The 16816-nt window shown below is 36.3% G+C and overlaps 1 protein-coding gene across 1 annotated transcript in view; it reads left to right on the forward strand.

Moving 5' to 3' along the window:
• The window catches only part of GPATCH2 (G-patch domain containing 2), a 130094-nt gene extending 114684 nt beyond the window's left edge, over positions 1 to 15410 (forward strand). The window contains exon 10 of the mRNA XM_075042624.1: positions 11669 to 15410. Coding sequence (XP_074898725.1) covers positions 11669 to 11838 — 170 coding nt within the window. The 3' untranslated portion in view covers positions 11839 to 15410. The remainder of the gene's footprint in view (positions 1 to 11668) is intronic.
• The last annotated feature ends 1406 nt before the right edge of the window (positions 15411 to 16816 follow it).

A 16816-nucleotide genomic window follows, 5' to 3' on the forward strand; every position in this document is an offset into this window, starting at 1 on the left:
TCCATCACAGGCGTTGTTTGTTTGTCAGTATTTCGCACCATATTATGAAAGAAAGAGTTTCCTTTTAGAATGGAAATACATTTGGAAATTTGGATTAAAATGAAGGATCGCTATTTGATTATTCTTCCTTCAGTAGTTTTAGTTAGCTAAGATATAGGAACAGACGGACTAGATTTTGTGTAGAATAATTTGTAAACCTTTTTTCTTGAAAGAAAGAAAGGGCAAATTTGTATATTCATATGAACAAAAGTTGGAAATGGAAAGAAGCGTTCTGCTAATAACTGTCCATATTTAACATCATAGTGAAACCTGAAAGGCTGTCTGTAAATGAGTCATTAACTGCAAACGTTTTCTTGAGCTATATATGCTGCAAATTAGCAAAGTTTCACCTAATATGAGCCAATCCATTGAAAAAAGTACTTTCAAAATTCTTGTCTGCATTTTTTGAATAAATTACATTGGTAAATTAATTCTTGTAGCACTATGCACAGTGTTGAAAATGGCCATTTATATGTTTAGGTTCAGTAGTACTGAAGAGAATGACTGGTGATCCCAATGAAGTACCGAAACACGTTCTCTGGTTTTGAGTCTCACAAGGGTAGCACCTGCTACTTTCAGACACCTTACAAAGCCAGAGACTTCTGTAGCAAGCAGTGTTATTGGTTAAACATTTATTAATTGTGACAAGAACACCCAATTTATTTCAGTACTCCAGCTTATTTACTGCTCTTTCACCTTTGTATTTTGTATTGAAAAAGTAAAATGAATATTGATAGAGTTAGATATTGATTTCTAAATTTATAGCCTGTTCTCAGCCTGGAGTCAAAGTCACATACCAATAGGTTTGTGTATATTAGTAACAAAGGATGTAGATTTACTTGTACAGCAATGAGAAACTATTGAAGCAAGAAAGTTTGAGCAGCATGGAGCATTTTATAGTTTCAAAAATGTCATTTGTAAAGGTGAAGAAAAGCTGTGTTGAAAAGCAGTGAAGAAAATGGGAGATAATATACATATGGATTGTTAGGAGCTGACAGTACTGAGACAGGAGTGTCCTATTCTGCCTTTTTTACTAAGATAAATTTTCTCGTTTGTGGATGCTTGATATAGCCCCATCTGTGTGTTACTGAACCTGGACAGTTAATTAGTTTATCAACTAAAAAAAGATACTAATAAAAATTGTTTACTACCTATGATTTCTTTTAAGAATTAGGTGTTGTACATTATAAATGCCTAGTTTTTTGCACAGCTTATTCCGTGAAACCAATATTATTTCAGTGATTCTAGTCAGTTTTGGGACCAGGTCATTCTCAATGACTTTATGCCCTCTCTGACTACCTGAGTGGTAGAGCTATCTCATATGACACCCTGACATATTTCATTGCAGCAATACAGTGCCCTCAAGTTTGTATAAAAACCTCTTAGACAAATTAATATATTATCATGGAAATAGCTCTACCAAAACTGGGTCCAGTATTAATGAAAATAATAACAAAACAACAACAAAAGAATTTGTATGCAAGAGAAAGGACATTCTCTGCAAAGTATTGTTACTACTTGAAACACATGAATTGGGAATGTTTACAGTAATTTCAGTCTTAGATTACCTAGTTTAAGTCTCATATCAAACCAGTAGATGCTACAGAATTTTAGATGCCATGTTTATACACTGAATATGCATCGACCCTAGTTCCTTTCCTATTGACTGTCTGTCATCTTCTGTACAAGACATTTCTCAATCAGCTTCTGTTAAATCCCTAAGACTTTTTAGGTTCTTTTTCTTTTTTTTTTTTTTTAATAAGAAACCTCTAAATCTTAAATGTTGGGAAAAAATCATCAAACTGTTTCACATCTGCAGCATATTAAGTTAATTTACAGAATGTAGAAAGTTTGATGCAGAACAAAAGTTAAGTTTTACTTGTGTGCCTTGTAAACAGCCATTTATTTCTATGTGAAAACAATCTTTTTGCTCTGGTCCTTACATAGCATGGTTTGGAGCAGTGTTGAAAACCTGCAAAAACTAATTTTAAAAAGAGAAAGCTATTTTGTACTTAAAATACATAGAATATGCATATAAAATATATAAATTATTATGCATGTTATGGGCACTTTAATACTTAAATTTTGCAAAAGCAAATTTCAGATGTCATTTTCTTTATCTAGTTGGCATGTTGCATGCTACACTTCAGGCTGGTACTGATTGAAATGACCAAGTTAAAAGTCTCATTTTAAAGAATGTGTTTTAATGAAAAATGTGACAGATTCTTAATTACAGCAGAAATACTGAGCACTGCTATAATGCCATCATGACTCACTTTAACAAGGTAATCAAAAGGGTACATGTTTTCATTCCTTTTTAAAAATTGCCAATGGAACAGCTAAGCAAACTATTTTGCTGATGCTTAATATGTCAGTGATTAAAAATCAGACCTGAATATCTGCAGTACCAAAATGATGATTTGAAAAAGATTGTGATTACACTGTGATAACAGAGGTGGCTGAGGCTAAGTTTGTGGTGAAGGTCAACTTAGTGAGATAGTTGCAGAGAAAGGGTAGACTTTTGTGTTCTTGGGTGAACTGGCAGTAAATTTCCAAAACTCTAGACAAACTATTATACGCCTGCTTTCTTTTTAGCTTGATTCGCTGCTTTTCTATCTAGTAAACATACAACTCCATAGATAGAAAGCCCTTGCTACACGGTAATACAACATTGGCATGTGTTGTGAACACTTCCCTTATTGCATTGCGCCATTTCTTATCCTTAGTCTACGAAAGTTCTTTCTAGAGTACACAGGGTATCTGCTTCATTGGCCGGCCTATGGATACTCTTTTTTGTTTTGTTAGCTTCTGTAGCAGATTAAATTTTAGGGACTCCTTTCTGTTTCTTTTTTTTCTCCTACCATATTGTCTCACTAAATCAGTTCAAAAATTAAAAGATCACAGAGTGCCATCCAGTATTGGAAGCTGCTGTCGTTTCAGAGCAAAAGGCTTTTCATGTAGAGCTTGAGGTCATTGGTTCAGGCGGGGCCCCTTACGAGAAACACCAGAGTCAACAAGGAGAGTTCGGTAACAAACTTCAGAAGAAAAGATCCTCAATGCAACAAGAACCAAGCTTATACTGAGAATTTGCTAATGGGTTCCTTGTGATCTAGGGAGAGGGCAATGTTCTTCAGGCTGTACACATAGCCAATTAAAGTCAAGGAGAAACCTTCAGGTTGATAGAAGATGACTGTACCTGTCTTTTCTAAATGCTGTTGTCTTCTGAAATGTGGAAGGTTCAAAAATAATTCCCCAAATTACTCTGGGAGTCTTTCCTTAAGGTATTTGTTTCAGGTTGTCGAAAGCATTCAAATTGCCTCCTTTGGGAGTTGGACTCGATGATCCTTATGGATCCCTTCCAACTTGAGTGTCGTGGTTTAACCCCAGCCAGCAACTAAGCACCACGCAGATGCTCACTCACTCCCCCCCTCCCCCCACCCAGTGGGATGGGGGAATCAGGAAAAGAAGTAAAACTCATGGGTTGAGATAAGAACGGCTTAATAGAACAGAAAAGAAGAAACTAATAATGATAATGATAACACTAATAAAATGACAGCAGTAATAATGAAAGGATTGGAATGTACAAATGATGCGCAGGGCAATTGCTCACCACCCACCGATCGATGCCCAGTTAATACCCAAGCAGCGATTCCCCCGTCCCCACCCCCCCCAGTTTATATACCAGATGTGACGTCCCATGGTATGGAATACCCTGTTGGCCACTTTGGGTCAGCTGTCCTGGCTGTGTCCTGTGCCAACTGCTTGTGCCCCTCCAGCTTTCTCGCTGGCTGGGCATGAGAAGCTGAAAAATCCTTGACTGAGTCTAAACACTACTTAGCAACAACTGAAAACATCAGCGTGTTATCAACATCCTTCTCATACTAAATCCAAAACACAGCACTGTACCAGCTACTAGGAAGACAATCAACTCTATCCCAGCCAAAACCAGGACATTCAGATATTCTATGATTCTGTGGTTTTTTTGGACTTCACTTTCAAGAATCGTAAACCAGCTTACCAGAGAATATCAGCAATGAGAGCATCCTTAATATATAAGAAATTTCTGCTCAAAAAAGGCTTTTATTTTTCCAAGTTCCAAAGGTATGTTTCATTAGACAGTTGTACGCTTGAGGAATAGCTTTGTATGAAACTGAGAGGTGTCAGTAGGGAGGCCAGTTACGTGCTCTGCAAGTTCTACTGGTTCTCTACCAGGTACCATAATAAGGTGACTCCCCACAGAGAGGAGCTGCCGCCATTTTAGATGCAGTTTGTTAACACCATCAACTCGCTCAATGAAAGCAGTACCTGGTATTCTGTCAGCCTGCTTTAGGTTGTTAATACCAAAGGACTTTTGTTAACCAGAGAAGGTTTGGGAGTTACAATGTGCAAGGAGAAAATACATGTAGTTTTTCCCCAGTCAGTATAACTTCTTACCCCAGCTCTCCCCAACTACCTCTCACTTGATGGTGACTAGTTTTAATTTCTCCTGAGGAATAGGGACCACTGCTGCAAATAGGCCCTGCTACAGATTATACAAAAATCACTTTTCTTAAAGGTTTTTAGCATATAATTTACTTTTTGAATGAGGAAGGAGACCTATGCATAAACCTGATAGCTTTATGCAGAAGGTTTTTGCCACTTCAGAGGAATAAAAATAACTGTTTAAAATATGAGAAAATATTGTCATGATGTGAGAATACAAAACTCATTGATCGGGTTTCCAGTGCAGGCCAGTTTGGACTTCCATTTTCTGTCTTTCTATAAAAGCTTTGCAATTGGTGGAAAAGTTTCTGATAAAAACTGTCATAGATTTTGGTTATACTCTGGATTTCATAAAGAAATTTTCTCTTTTGATCTCCATGACAATGAGAGGAAATTTTGATTTATTGATTGTAAGAGAAGTTTACCTTTCAGCCTATATTGACACTGCCAATGCTAACGTAATAACTAAGATTTACGTTTGGATGCCTTCATTACTGATAAAGGGATCGCAGTGAGCATTGTTTGCATAAATAAATAGGCAAATTGTTATTTAGCCCATAGTAAAAAAATGCAGATATATTTGTCTAGTTTTAATAAATTAATCTTCACATTTTAAATTAAGATAATTTGACTGAAGATAATACTCCAACCACATAGGCACAGAATAGGCAACAGAAGTGGAACTTCTCCTCCAGTATCCTGACAATCCATCCCAACTTGAGTTAGGGTCAGATAGAGCTACCCTAATGTGCATAGTCCTAATATCTGTTTAATCCTCAATCTCTCTGCTGAAATTTACAATAACCATGCTATCCATTTTGAGAATATTACTTTGATTTAAATCTTTTCCCTGTGGGTTTCAGTGTAAGGTTACAAGCCTTTTTGTAAAAGTCAGGGATTGCTTATCAGAAGTGAGCAGTTTTGCTGAGTTTCAAGGGGTTTGAGCAGAACTCTGGAATGGTCCCCAGGGAGAATGCTTCTTCCAAAATGCCATCCAGTGACAGTCTTTCTGTCAATGTAGACAAGGCGTAAAACTGACCTCCTTTGGACCCAAGTGAAAAGACAGTCTTGAGTATTCAAGAGATTCCCCTTTACAGAGGGATAAATGGGTATCTAATAATTCCAACTCTTTCCAACCAATTTTAGTAATAGTAAAGACTGAATGGGCATGAAGTTACACTTTACACACAGTATAGTCCAATAAAGCATGGAAGGAGAAATCCAATTTCATCAGTGTATGGATATCTGTTTATATATTCAGGAGAGTTGAAAATGGATTTAAATCTAGGGTCTCTGCTGCAAGAAAGAATGCATTTACCCGTGCTGCAAATATGCGATGATTCCTTTAATGCCCCTTGCAATGGGGCAGTAGGAATGAAACTATGGCAGTACAGACATTAACAAAACTCTGCTGTGAATGCTGGGTAAATAGGGAGGTTTCCAACACCTACCAAAGTTACAGCTCTGTCCTCTCTGCTATTTTTATCTCTCTGCTAGCTAGAATAAAATACAATGCAAGCAGACTCACCTGAACTATAATCATTCTAAGGTTATTCTTTAGACACAGTCTTAGATAGCTCAGTGTGAGGGATATATAAAAGTCTGATATAAAAATGGAATCTCAAATATTTTGCTAAATAATATGGCATTTTCATAACTGGTTTGGTTTTTTGTTTGGTGTTTTTTTTAGATTTACAGCTATAGTATACTGAATTTTGAAAACCACTGCAGGTACTGATTTTAAAAATCACAGTATGGCTGTTGGCTATGCTCGTGATGCTGACTGCGCAATTATCCAAAACAGTTTTAAGAACATAAACATCTAGGCAGTCTGATTCCCATTTTGCTAGTTAGAGAGAGCTGGCATAAAAAGATACGCTACAGCAATGTATTATTCTGATTACGTTCCTTGTAAAATTGTCTTGTGTATCAGTATCAGTCCCTACTGTTCTGAGCTCATCTGTCTCATGAGGAGTCAGAAAAGAAAAAAAATAGATGGAATATTAAATGCTTTCAGAAAATGAGGGGGAAAGTGCACTAGCTTTTAAAGTGAAGCAGCATGTATCGTTTCTCCTTCCATTGGCTGTTTATCCAACATCAATACAACACTTTAGGAGCCAAATTACTAAACAAGCTGCCAATTAGGCTTGCAGTCAGCTGGATAGATTAGTGGCTAAGAGAGGCAGATACAAGATTTTCATCTCTTGAGCCAATTACGCAAGTGAATTACCATCCACAATGCTCCTTGGAAGATTTGAGGTAGAAAGACTGACTCTGCTGTGATAGACATAAGTGAGATCCAGGGTAGGGGGTAAGGGTTAGCAGGCCATGTATTGCAAAAATTACCCAAGCAAAAAGAGATCCTTCTAGGAAAGGATTTAAAGGATTTAAGGCTGCTGGGAGCGATAGAACAGGAAATAATAGTTGTGGTATGCTCTGCAAAGGCATTGCTGTTCTGCTCACAAGTCTTAATCATATAAAAGAAAGATGAAAGGCCAAGACTATATTTATATACAGTGTCATTTTCTCAGAACTGTTTAAAACCCCGTTTTCTTAACATCAAAAATAGTTCAGTGGCCAGAGATGAAATTACTTCAATATGCCTTCATTTGTTTCTTACAACCGGGGGGGACGGGACGGGACCCAAACCAAAACCAAAACATTTTCTTAAATAAGAGTTATTTAAGAGATTGAACCTAGCTGTATTCTGATTTTATTCACCCCAATATAAACCAAACATGCTTCATGTTAGTCCAGCAGTTGGACCATGCAAATAAATATTGTCACAATGGTGGTTTATGAGATCACATTCCTTTATTATTCTATAAAAAATGCTAACTTAATTGGTGATCTTTTAATTTTTTTAGAAACATTTTGCAAATAAAATGGATCTGTCAGATCAAAAACTGTGCATAGGTTCATTTGTTTCCTGCTGAAGATGTTGTACACTGGTGTAACATTGTTTCTTAAATATGAAGCAAATTTAAAACCTGAACTTTTGCAAGCTGTTGTATCCAAAAATGATTAAACAGATGTGGAGCCTGCAGCAGCATTAGACCTCTGATCTGATTTTAGCTTACAGATGGAATTAAATTAATTCATGGCAATCACTGTAAAATCAAGGGTATGGCACTGAATGCTAGTGTACTGTTTAACCAGGACATACCTGTCTCAACAGCTGTTAAGAAAAAATTACATACCTTTATTTTTCATTGAAACCTGCCTTTAATGCCATCATAAATATCATACCAAAAATTAAACAAATGTGATGAGTTTTTTGTTTTCCCCTTCCCAGTTTTGCCTCTTTCTACTCATAGGTCCCATATTCCATGTATGTAAGGTCATATGCATAATACGTGTAGACCTTGAAGCGTGTCTATTCATATACACAAAGGTTTGAGGATTGGCCTTTTTTTTTATTTCATTTGGCAGCATTGCAAAGAGAAGGAACATAAGTGAGGGTATTTCACAGTGCTGTCTTTTCAAGCAAGTTCCTGTTCCTCAGTGTTTGCTCCTCACTTGTGTACTGGCAGCCACTTCTACACGCAGACTACTCATCTGGTAGATCAGGAACCAAGTTGTTATGGTTACTAAAAACATTTTCAGTCTGTAGAAAGAAAGGGCTCTGCACAGAACATTCCTACAAGGTATTAGTACAGAGACTTCCTTGTAACTCCAGGAACCCCACAAAGCCTCATAGAGCAATAAACTTAGAAAAACATACGCCCGCTTTTTTTTCTTAATCTGATTTTGCATAGTTATTTTTTGTGGGATGGCGCGGTGGGTTGATTTTGCTCTTGCTCCTGGGTGGGTCGAGACTGAACACGTCCCAGAGGTAGCACAGCCGGTTTCAAGGCCAATGTGCTTGGACCATTCTCTCTAACAGGCCCTACTGGCTAGTCCAAGAAGTGCCATAGGCATGAATTAAAAACTGAACTTGAAGATTAATATTGCAAGGACAATTACTGCTTTTAATTAGAAAATAAAAGCCCAAAGCACAGGAATGGGGGTCAGGGGAATAGCACACAGTGTAGCATGATTTTTAAGAGCTCTCTTCTGTCATGCAGTCAATCAGCAATACACATATTTTTTCTTCCGATTGCTGATTGGTCATGGAATGGAGGAAGAGAGCAATACCACTACCCGTGTTCTTCTGATTTGAGTAAAATATGTTATATTACAGATAAATTTTTCAAATGATGTGTGAAAATTGCCGGAATATTAAAGACAGATATAGATAGTATTTATATAAAACCTGACTATACTGCAAAAGAATGGCCTGCATATATTAAATACTTTTCACAATTAAAATAAAAGCTATCCATATTCACCTTGTTTGCAAGAAGGAGTAATTAGTCAATTAGTAACACAGGCAAGTTGGGTGGGGTTTTGTTTTTTCCTTATTCTTGCTGCAATACATATCCTCCAAACGCACTATCGTTTGGACAGTGTATGCTGTTTGATTGTTTGCCCAAAAGTGAGTTGTGAAGCCAAGGTTATGGTGGTTTCTGCTCTTTTTTTCTTTTTCTTTTTTTCTTTTTCTTTTTTTCTTTTTCTTTTTTTCTTTTTCTTTTTTCTTTTTCTTTTTTCTTTTTCTTTTTTCTTTTTTTTTTTTTTTTTAAACCTGGTAACGTATAAGAAAAAAACAACTCTTCAGGGGAGGTTTCAGCCTTCTAACGGGAGTTAGAAAAGTATGTACAGTGGAAGGAAAAATAGTTATAGTATACATTCTAAAAGTACTTATGTCTTTCAAAACAAAAAATATTCCAATTATCCTGTCAGTCACAGAAAAAAAAATATCAAGCTACTTCAAAATTTATCAAAAAATGGACACATCAGTTTATTAAATAACTGTAAATTATTATTAAATAATTTATCAGGATACAGATTGTTCTTTCGTATATCTGTTTTGTGAGGTTGCTCTGACTGTCTTGAGAACTGAAATTCATATAGAAAGGTACATCTGTTACAGAAAAAGGTCTGTGGGTTTTTCCCCCAAATAGACTAACAAAAAGGTTGTTTACATTGTCTCAGGCTGTGCCTTGCAAACCATTCCAGCAGCATTGCTGTCTTTGCCTAAGCAGGATTATGAATGGTTTAGTATTTCCAATTCTTAGATATATGAAATATACTCTTACCCTTGCTCTTTCCTACTTGGCGGGTCTGTTGGATCTTTCCTCCCTTTTAAGTTTTTCCCATAATTGTTCCACAGATGTTCATTAGAACAATGCTCCACTTCTTACCATCATTTGTTGTGAAAAGTGGACCAAAACACACTTCCAGGATTTTACCTGTGAGGTTTACCGGAACTTTTGTTGAACAGTAGCCTTTTTTCTTTCCCTTTTTCTGAGCTAGAAAGTATAACAAAGAAGGTTGCAAAGCCTGTGTTGTGTATGCCAGGCAGTGTCAGGGACTCGCCTGTATGAAAATTGCCTCTGCCTGTGGGGGCCTGAAAAGAAAGGAAGTCTTGGACATTGAATTTTGTGCTGGTCAGTTCAAGAGGAACCCTCTCGGGAACTGGAGGCTGCTGACTTAAAAGCCTTTATTTTAAGCCTAGCATTAAGCATAGCTTCAAACCAGTATTAAAGGATGCTTTCTCTCAATGCATTTCCCTTTTTCTTTGACTCAGGAACTGAGATACTAGGAAGCCCTCTACCTTTTATGTAGCCAGCATTTTACTGAATATGAACGGATCTATAGTGGATAATGCTGGAGTACTGTAAATTCATCATCGCAATCATCATGAGGTTTTTAACATGCACCTCTCGTTTTGAACTTCTGTCTCTGTATGTGGTTTCCACTGTGGGGCTTTGCTTTTTTGTGTGTGTGATAAATGAGGCTTTTCAGATGTGCATATTCAACTTTTCCTGTGTTCTTATTTAGTAAGTTAATATAATTATGAGCTCGCTGCTTGTCAGTGGTAAATTCTTGATTGAAGACATGATAGTCTCCAAAACCACAGTCTCCTTCTACGGTATTTTTCAAAAAGTAGCAGGCCAGAATCAATAGGTAGAAAGTTAAACAGATAATTTTTGAAACTGGGCACATGGTAGGGGTTTTTTTGTTCTTTTGTCAGGGGGGAGGGAGATGTTGAGCAAAGCTGAAAACAAAATCCAGCTGCCTACCTGCAACTGCTTGTGTTAGTTCAAAAACTTCAGCCCTTTTTAAGATTGTTTGCATGGTGTAACATGCAGGTTATTGAAATAAGTATCATTTGTATCCCTCATGCAAGACAGTTATATATGGGAAGGCTTACCTTCTCTAGCTTGAGGAGTTTGGCTGATGAGGGAAAAAACCACTTTGTTTCTTGACTTCATTTTTTTTTTTTTTTATGATGCATTCATGGAAGAAAAAGATTGGTTATTAAAAAAATGAATCTGTTATATTAACACTTGCAGTCCTGATGATCTTTTCTGCATTTTCTGCAGTATGTATGCAGCTTTTCTCAGAGATCTTGATGGTGTCACGACCCAGACATTAACTCTTTCACTCTCTCAGATGGTATGGAGAGAAAAGTGTAAACAACACTAAATGGCATTGAAAATACCAAAAGTTAACTGGGATGTATCAAATCTGTCTTACAGTGTTCAGTAAAAGAGAAACTGAGTAAAGATACAGCTGAATTTCAGAACAGTAGACCACTTGTCTGTACTTTTTCTGTAACAGCTGTAATTGTTTAATCAGAAATTATTTATTGTGTTCTATTGAAAAAGATCTTGAGCCTTGATAAATATTGCTAAGAATGGAAAGATGGTCATGTTACTATGATGTGCCTCGGCTTAGTAACTGTATAGGACAAGAAATTCAGGTAATCTTGCCGATGTGTTGGTAGACTTGTGCAGGTGATGCATGTTCTTTGAGACTGATGTAAAATCCACCGTATTGGAATATAAAAGATCTGTGACAATAATTGTCATACTTAAAAGCTGAGTGAGTCTTTAAAAACATTAAAAATAATGCAGAGCGTAAAGCTGTATGATTTAGAATCATATGCAGTCAGGAGGTCAACATGTGCAAAGACAGCCTGTTCTAGCAACCTATTAGATGAATTAGGAGCATAAGAAGGTTTAAAGCTTTAAGGGAGATTATCCTGCTCTTCTCCACATGACAGGCAGTGCTGATTAATGCTGTGTTTCTTTAATCTCAGGGTTTGTAGGTGAAAACACCCAACCAATCCCAGAAAACAACATTGGAAACAGAATGCTTCAGAGTATGGGCTGGAGCCCTGGCACGGGCCTTGGACCGGACGGCAAAGGAATAGCAGAGCCAATACGAGCCGTCCAGAGACCAAAAGGACTCGGACTTGGATTTAGCTGACAGAAATGCACTCTGGCTACCTGATAAAAATAAAGCTCAAAATTAATTTAACAAGACAAGAAAAAAAGAAAAAAAAATAAAAGCAAACGTATTATTTGTTGTGATCAGCAAATCCAGTTATTCTTCTCTTAAAGATCACTGAAGTCAATGTGCTTCACATTAGCTACACCAGCTGCAAGGTACAGCCACAGTGACAGAACCGGCAGTCAAGTCTAACTTTATAATGGTGCTAAAATATACAAAAACTTCTACTTTTTTATTTTCTGTGGTCTTAAAGTTTGTATTAAGCATAAAATTCAGTATATTCACTTTTTTTCATAAAAGCTTCTGACACAGCAGGTTTTAGTATATAAGCAAATTTTTTTTGTAACTATAATTTCATCTCGAGAGTCTTGATAAGATTTGTTGAAGGAAAATAGAACTTTTTACAGCTATTGTGTTTTCCCCCTTTTCAGGCAAAGTTTCCAAACCTGGTATTTCTAGTGTTTAACAATATTTGTGGATAAGCTGTCATTTTGCCCATAAGATATACACGTTTCCCACTGGAAGGTGATATGGTATGCAATTTTGTATGAGAGCATGAAAAATGGCTTTGTTGTCATAGGAATGCCATTCCAACACCATTATTTGGCAATGTATCACTGTCTTCCACGTTCAAGCTCAAAAGTAAAGCTTTTATATTTGTTTTTACATTTACAGGATTATCTTTTTTCAGTAAATATTTTAAAAAGTTAAAGTTTATTCTGACTTTGGATTTCCCTTTATATTAATAATCCTCAGTGTTTCCACACTTAAGAATAGTTTGAGCTTTGAACCAGGAAATTGTATTTTAAAGATGACTGTTTCAGTGTTTATACTCTGGGGTTTGGCATATTTTAAACAATGCAGTGTTCAACATCGTGTTAACATTTGGTTTGTGATCGTGCTGGTGCCAATGAGCCACAACCTTTAAGGATCATGAACAGAAAAAGGGCAAGGAGAAGGATTAGGGTGGAGGAAAGGAAGGAAAAAGATACTTTGACATCTCACAAATCTAAGCTAGCAATTTAAAATCAAGAGGGATCATTAAGTGTTTTAATCAGTATCCTAATGTATCTAATGTCAGCAGAAGCAATTTCATTAAGCCTGAACCAATCAAGTTCCTAGGGTACTTATTGGTCTGCAGTATAAAACAAATTCCACTTTAAAATTAAATGATAGGGCTGAAGGAAACTGTTGTTCAGATGGAGTAAAGGGAAAATCCTGCCCTCCTCCCCGCCCACCCCTGTAGTAGCTGACAGTATTTACCCTGGCTGCAGAGGGAACAGGATTTGATTCTCCAGTCTTTTTTTTCTTCAAGAGGAGGATGTCTCCCTTCCTCTGATACCAAACTGCAGAGAAAAATACTTCCTTGCAGATGCTTGCAAAGATATTTCCTTAGAATAAAAAGAGCACAGCTTCCTTCATGTGACTGTGAAATATAGTCATGAATTTTAAGAAGTATTTTTATAATTTTTCTTTTCCTCTCTCAACTTCACCCATTTTTCCAGAAAAATAATACGAGGAAAAGAAGAAGTAGCAGCATTATAGCATTGAATTTGCTTAAAAGAAATGTTCATGCTTCCCACTGTGAGTACTGTCGGTTTGGGAACATTGTTTCACCATACACGTAGTGTAGAATAAAAGGTTAGTACCTGATATTGTTTTTAATGATAGCTGAATGCACATGTTCTCTGAGTTTCAGGAGAACTATTTATTGTTGTTTAAATACTTTATATGATTGTGTGGTTTTGCTTTTTGAAATTATAAGAAATTTTAAACAGACTTGGGATTTATAATCAATACATATACTTTTTATTGGAAGGTCTGGGGGCATAGCATAATGTGAGTTTGCCACTTCAAATATCTCTTGCACAACTAAACTGAGTTAAATACATTCCATATCCAAAGAATTTCAGGGCCACATAATTGCAAAGGGCTGAGAGCCTGGAATTCTGCAGCTGGCAGAGGTGCCCACTTGTATAAGTGTTATTTACAATAATGAACTTGTGGCATGCTCCCATTCTTTCAATGCAATGTGCTACTGAGAGCAAGTGAATTCTAAAGACCTCTTTGTATTTTACACCACAATCAAAAAATCCTTAAAATAATTTTAAACATGAGAATTGTGAAAGTGAATCTTTAAGTTCTGATTGTTCTAGCTCTATTTGCAAAACTGTAAAGGAATATTCATTCTTGGTTAAAATCCCATTGTTTTGCTTTGGTTACAACACCTATGTATGTTGGTCTGGAAATTCTAAGTATGGCACATATAACACTTGTTTGAAATATTTCTGTGCAATTTACTGTAGTAGTAGTTTCTCAAGAAATCAGTCTGCAGCTCCAAAAGTACTTGAAAATGTTTCCTGTTCTAAAAAGATAAGAGGGAAATAATGGATACATGTTGAGAGAAAACCTCTTTAGCCCATTCAACTCCTTATTCATCCATTAATACAGATACAGTGAAACAGCCAACCTAGTAAACAATCATAATGGAAGAACTATTTAGTCTGCTTGGAAATCTTAGAACTTTTTGTTTTAAATCAGTCTATTAGTGAGAAACTATTAGACATTAAGATTAGTCAAATTGATTTTGATATAGAGATAGATACACTTTGTCTGTTTTCCAGCAGGTATTCTCATAGATGCCACAGCTGACAGTCAACTTTATCTGTTAGAAGCTGTAGAACAAAATGATTTATTAAAATATTTTAATGTAGTGTTTTGAGATATTTTTTTGTTGTGGTAAAACTCCCATTCTGACTCACATTATCATTTCATTTCTGTTTTTCCATGTCTCGCAGGAGTGGTTTTAAAGATACTTCAGTAGTGTGATTTTGCACAGTTAAAAGTAGTGTTAAGAAACAAAACAAAAATGAATTGTACTTTTTCTCTTTTAAGCCATTGCAATGTTAGTTGGCTTTGAAACAGATCAAAGTACTTTGATTTATTGGGGTTTTGTTTTCTTCAGGTCTTTCCCATACCTAACTTGCAATCATACTGTGATACCTGCTATAAAGTTGGCTCACGTTACTTTAAAATACATATACAAGTATTTTCAGATAATAATTCTTAATGGCTGTGACACTGAAGGGGTTTTTTGCCTACATAGATAAATACAGGATCATCTTGTATCTAAAAGTTACCATCCATTACTTGCCAGATTCTTTCCATTTAGGTGTTTGATTAATCAGTAGCTCAGCTGTTACCATAATATTCTTCCTCTGCAGAATGTTTAGTGAAGAGAAGAGACATTATGTATTATCAGCGTTGCGTTTTGCTACATGTTCCATGGTGTCTCAAAGTTCTGTGAATTGAGCCATTAACTGTTAATAAAAGAAACCCATGAGCAGTATCTTATTTTTAAATAAATACTTGTCAAAGTCAGAGAAGCGTTATCGATATGCTCATTCTAACAAGTTTGTCCCTGCATTTGTCTTTCTGCAATTAGGTCAATAATGGGTGTAGAATGGCAGTAAATAGCTAAATAATATGTATAGAATGCTTTGCTTTAACAACACAAATGCAAGATGAAATAAAATAAATAGACTCCATTCTTCATGGGTTTTGTATGTTCTTTTCTTTAAACTGCCCTTTTCAATAGCGTTGTTATTGCACGGGTGAGTACAAAAACATGCTGTTTCTAGAAAATATAATTAAGGTGGCTAATATCTTGTACCAAGCAGATGCATATTATGCTAAAGCTATTATGCTACCTTATATGTACCTTTTTACTAGTACTTCTTTTCTAGGTTATTATGATCCAGCTGAAAAGGTTACACCACAACATCAGGAAATGCCTCGTTTAAGACGTTTGCAGTACTTTTGTTATCATAGTCTTCTAAGGCGTTTAAATGCAAGTTCTCTTCACAAAAGAGGAAAATATGTGTATACTTTGATAACTGTGACGGGACCTTGTGCTTTCTCTCCAAACAGTTCTCCAAACCTGTTCCTCCAAGGAGAACTCACACAACCTTTGTTTTACTTTCCCTCTCCTCACGCTCCCCAGGGCAGTTTCAGTAAAGGCATATCAGAAGTGGGGATCCCTTGCCTCTTACTCTAGAGTCAACAGACTTTTTAATTAGACTTTCATCCCTAGCAGAATTTTCAGGAGCAGTGGCATAGTTGGCACACAGCAATTGCATAACCGAGTTACCCGCAATAGAGTTCCATACCTAAGGGCAGTGTGCATGTTCAGTCTGAAAAAACACAGTCCAAATTATTTCTTTAGCTACCTGTAGTCCAGCTGCAAAGCTAATGTAAAATGTTAAATGAGAAGATGGCATTTTAAAAGATTGTTATATGTTTTTGCTTTGAATTTTTCCCTGGAAAAGGTTTTATTGTGGTCAGGTGGGTTTTTTTACAGATACAGTATTTAAGATTGGGATTTCCCCCCCCACCCCCACAACCTCTCCATACCAGAAAAAGTCTTGGAGGAGGTGCAGCAATTCCAGCATGGATATTCTGCTTGCCTCAAGTGGGGGGGTTGCTAAAAAAAAACTATGTAAAAACTTTACCAGCGTAGATTGATACAAGCTGTATCTACTATCTGCTAAGCTATAAGAGAGTTTGTCCAGTAAAACTATCAACAACGTTTTTAATGTAAGTGTGCTTTAAGTTGTAGTGGAAAACTTTACAAAAGCAACAAGTTTCATGATTGACTGGTAGTAAGTAACTCTAGTGGAAATGTTTGGGCTTCCTATGGTTCTCTTCTGTCCTATGACAAAACAGATGCTGGAGGTATTTTGACCATGATGGTATATTGCTTGTATTTGAATATTCAATCTTTAAGTAAAAGGCTGAAAATCACTGCAGTTCTGTAAACTTGATCTTCTGCACCTATGAGAACTGTGGTTATTAACAGCTGTGAAAAGTGGTTTGTATTAATAAGAGGTATTCCATCTCTAGAAAGTTACAATTTTGGTCTGACTGCTTATAGCGTTGTTATGATTAATTTAAG

Source organism: Buteo buteo, chromosome 12 (genome assembly GCF_964188355.1).
Source record: "Buteo buteo chromosome 12, bButBut1.hap1.1, whole genome shotgun sequence".
In the NCBI taxonomy this organism is placed as follows: Eukaryota; Metazoa; Chordata; class Aves; order Accipitriformes; family Accipitridae; genus Buteo; species Buteo buteo.